Source organism: Priapulus caudatus, unplaced genomic scaffold, assembly GCF_000485595.1.
Source record: "Priapulus caudatus unplaced genomic scaffold, Priapulus_caudatus-5.0.1 Scaffold159, whole genome shotgun sequence".
NCBI classification, from domain to species: Eukaryota; Metazoa; Priapulida; class Priapulimorpha; order Priapulimorphida; family Priapulidae; genus Priapulus; species Priapulus caudatus.
In genome coordinates this window covers 301,030-304,120 of record NW_014577220.1, presented here as the reverse complement: position 1 = coordinate 304,120, position 3,091 = coordinate 301,030, and the positions used below count along the sequence as shown (strand labels likewise).

General features: G+C 51.5%; 1 protein-coding gene across 1 annotated transcript in view; it reads right to left on the bottom strand.

Moving 5' to 3' along the window:
- The window catches only part of LOC106806413 (homeobox protein SIX6-like), an 8,833-nt gene extending 6,665 nt beyond the window's left edge, over window positions 1-2,168 (bottom strand). The window contains exon 1 of the mRNA XM_014808339.1: window positions 1,329-2,168. Coding sequence (XP_014663825.1) covers window positions 1,329-1,978 — 650 coding nt within the window. The 5' untranslated portion in view covers window positions 1,979-2,168. The remainder of the gene's footprint in view (window positions 1-1,328) is intronic.
- Between the last annotated feature and the right edge of the window lie 923 nt (window positions 2,169-3,091).

The following is a 3,091-nucleotide window of genomic DNA, read 5'->3' as shown; positions in this document are numbered from 1 at the left end:
GACTACAACTAACTAACTAACTACTACTACTACGTACACACTACACTACGTACTACACTACACGACTACAACTAACTAACTAACTACTACTACTACACACTACACACACACGACGACGACACACACACACACACACACACACACACACACACACACACACACACACACACACACACACACACACACACACACACACACACACACACACACACACACACACACATATATATATATATATATACATACATAAAGTACACTGTCGCTTCAGCTATTGCGTGACCATGTAATGCGTGTACGTGATTGTGCATTATATACAAGTTGTAACACCGCGTTCTGGTAATCCCTAATGTTTGACAACTTGACCGGTCGGCTGGATACAGGCCTGGCAGGGCGAGAGAGCGCGAGAGAAAGGGAGAGAATGGCGGGGTTCGATAATCGGATAAAGAAATGCCGTGCGTGGATCAGTTATATGGGGCAGGGCGCGAGAATGGACCGGGCCGGTTCCCACATCAATACACGCGCGTACACTGTGTCTTAATCTGTGCGCAGTGTATGGTGAGTGAATAAAGTTCATCGCGAGCGCGTTGTGAGTGAATGGGGTGGCGGAGCACTCGTTTCGTCGTTCTGCCCGTCTACGTGCCTCTTTCAGCCAGCAAACATGTTTACACGTGGCGTTGTTAGTTGAAGATGATGTTTTTGCTTGCGGTTACAGACGCACACTGTATACGCCTCTATGATTCGCTCACGGGCGTACAGTTAATCAAAGTTGAATATACTTGTAGCAAAGGCTATAACCTAGCCGCGTTTACATGCTACCGTGACATATATTATCGGCAACTCGTATTGTAATATAAATTGAGTTTTAACAGCACGTCGTAACTGGGTGTGTGTGTGTGTACATCGGTTTCCTGAAACGTGCCTGACCCGGCGAAACAACACAAATGTAGGCTATGTGTCAAAGCGACATGCTGATCCATTAAAACTTGATAAATATATGTCAAGGTGCATATAAATTATGCTGTTAGACTATCAGTGCATGCGAAGGGCGTAACAATTGCGTGTTATCATATTCACATACACAAGGATGTAACGGGTTCATACACAAGATAAATACAAGTTGTACGATAACGTCGTCATAGACACCGACCGCGTTCAACGGCTACGCCGTGCAAAGAAAATACTCACGATAACAAATTTCCAGTAAAGGAAACCGGAACTTAGTAATGCTACACGACAACACGCACACATCAATGTACAAGTACGAATGTGCAACGATGCAAGCGAACAGTATATCTGTTATCGCCGTATAGATACATGTAAACACGTACCTGTTTTTCGCCGCTGCTGCTCTGTCCCGTTGTCGCCTATTTTTGAACCAGTTTCCTACTTGTGTCGGCGTTAGTCCCGTGGCCTGCGCCAGCTCTCGCTTTTTGGTCGGATTCGGGTACGGATCTTGCAGGTACCATTCTCGTAACAAACCGCGAGTCCTCTCCTTAAAACAGTGCGTTTTCTGCTCGCCGTCCCAGATGGTTCGCGGCAGCGGGAACTTCTTACGAACACGATACTTGTCGACGGGCCCGAGCGGCCGCCCTCGCAGCTTCTCCGCCTCCTGGTAGTGTGACTCCAGCCACATCGCCTGCAGCTTGGTGTGCGAGTCCTTGCCGAAGCGAAAGTTTTCGAGTATGTGGTAGAGTTCTCGGAAGCTGCCGTGATGGTAGGCGACAAGCGCCCGCGCCCGCATCACCGCCTCGTTTTTGTTCAGCGACTCGCAGTTGCCGTGCGCGGCTGGTAGGGACCAGAGGAAGCGGGCTAGCCGCTCAACGTCTCCGCTCTCCTCCAGTGTCTCACACACCCTCGCTACCTGCGCCGGGGTGAAGCTGAGCGACGGGAGAGGAGCGAACATGAGTGTGGGCATCGCGGCGATGCCGGGCATGGGGAAGCCGCCGGGGGGACCGGACGTAGGGGCTGTCATCCACATCGGACTGATATCTGCATGCAATCGTCCGTCCACGGTTGGGGAATGTCGCACGCAGCAACGCGCTTCTCTCTCTCTCTCGTTTCTGTCGGAGACTCACTCTGAAGTAGGCGCGGGGCTGATCCACGGCTGTGAGCCGGCGCTGTGAGTGACGGGGTGGAGCTCGCTGGCGCACGATATGTCGGTCGTTATCGGCGCACACGCCACGACTGCCCAGCTAATAGCAACTATCACGCTTCTTAGCCGGCGACAATACGCGCGCTGATTGGTCGGCTCGCGCCTCATTATCCGGTTGCTCGGGCAACGCCGCTATTGAAAGTCAATCATAGCCGGCGAGTGGTAATTTGGCACTGAGGAGCTCTCGCACGAGCCGAGGCGGGTAGTTCATTTTCCTAGCCCCCCTCTCCAGTTCTCAACGGCCCTCGTGGCGCGACTCTCGTGTACGCACGTTTCACGCGTCGTGGGGAATGGCCGGAACGGCGTCTTCCAGAGCGCAGAATGCCTCTCATCGCGCGACTAGGCTTGAAAAGAACGAGGCGTAGATGAGAGGGAGAGAAAGAGCGAGAATATGGGAAGAAGGAACGAGAAAGAAGGGGTGAGAGAGATTAAACAAAAGACAGAGAGCGAGTGAGATAGAGAGGGAGGGGGACAGCGAGAGAGAAAACGAAGAAAAGTACGAGATAGGTAAACAGAGAGGTTGGAGATACACATAGAGAAGGGGTATTGGAGAGGTAAATGAGATAACGAAAGAGAGAGAGAGAGAGAGAGAGAGAGATCCCGAAAGTTTTACCCGCCAGCGAAATCCTAGCAATCTGGATTTTAAATCAACACACTTGGAATAACAGCAGCAGCGTAACAGTGACTGCATTGTGTCAACAGGCGGCACGAACAGCCCCACCGTAACTTTGCCGCGCTTATTGTATCGCTCGCAGACGTATGCATCCCGATATCCATCTCCGCGCATTGCCGGAGCTATAGCCCAGGCCTGTCGCCTCTACCCGCCTCGAACTTCGTTATTACCCGGACGAGCGCATTCCAACCAAAGTGGTTATCAAAACAAATACACTGCGATAATACATTGTCCGTATTATCGTCCTAGCTAACCGGCGTGCCACT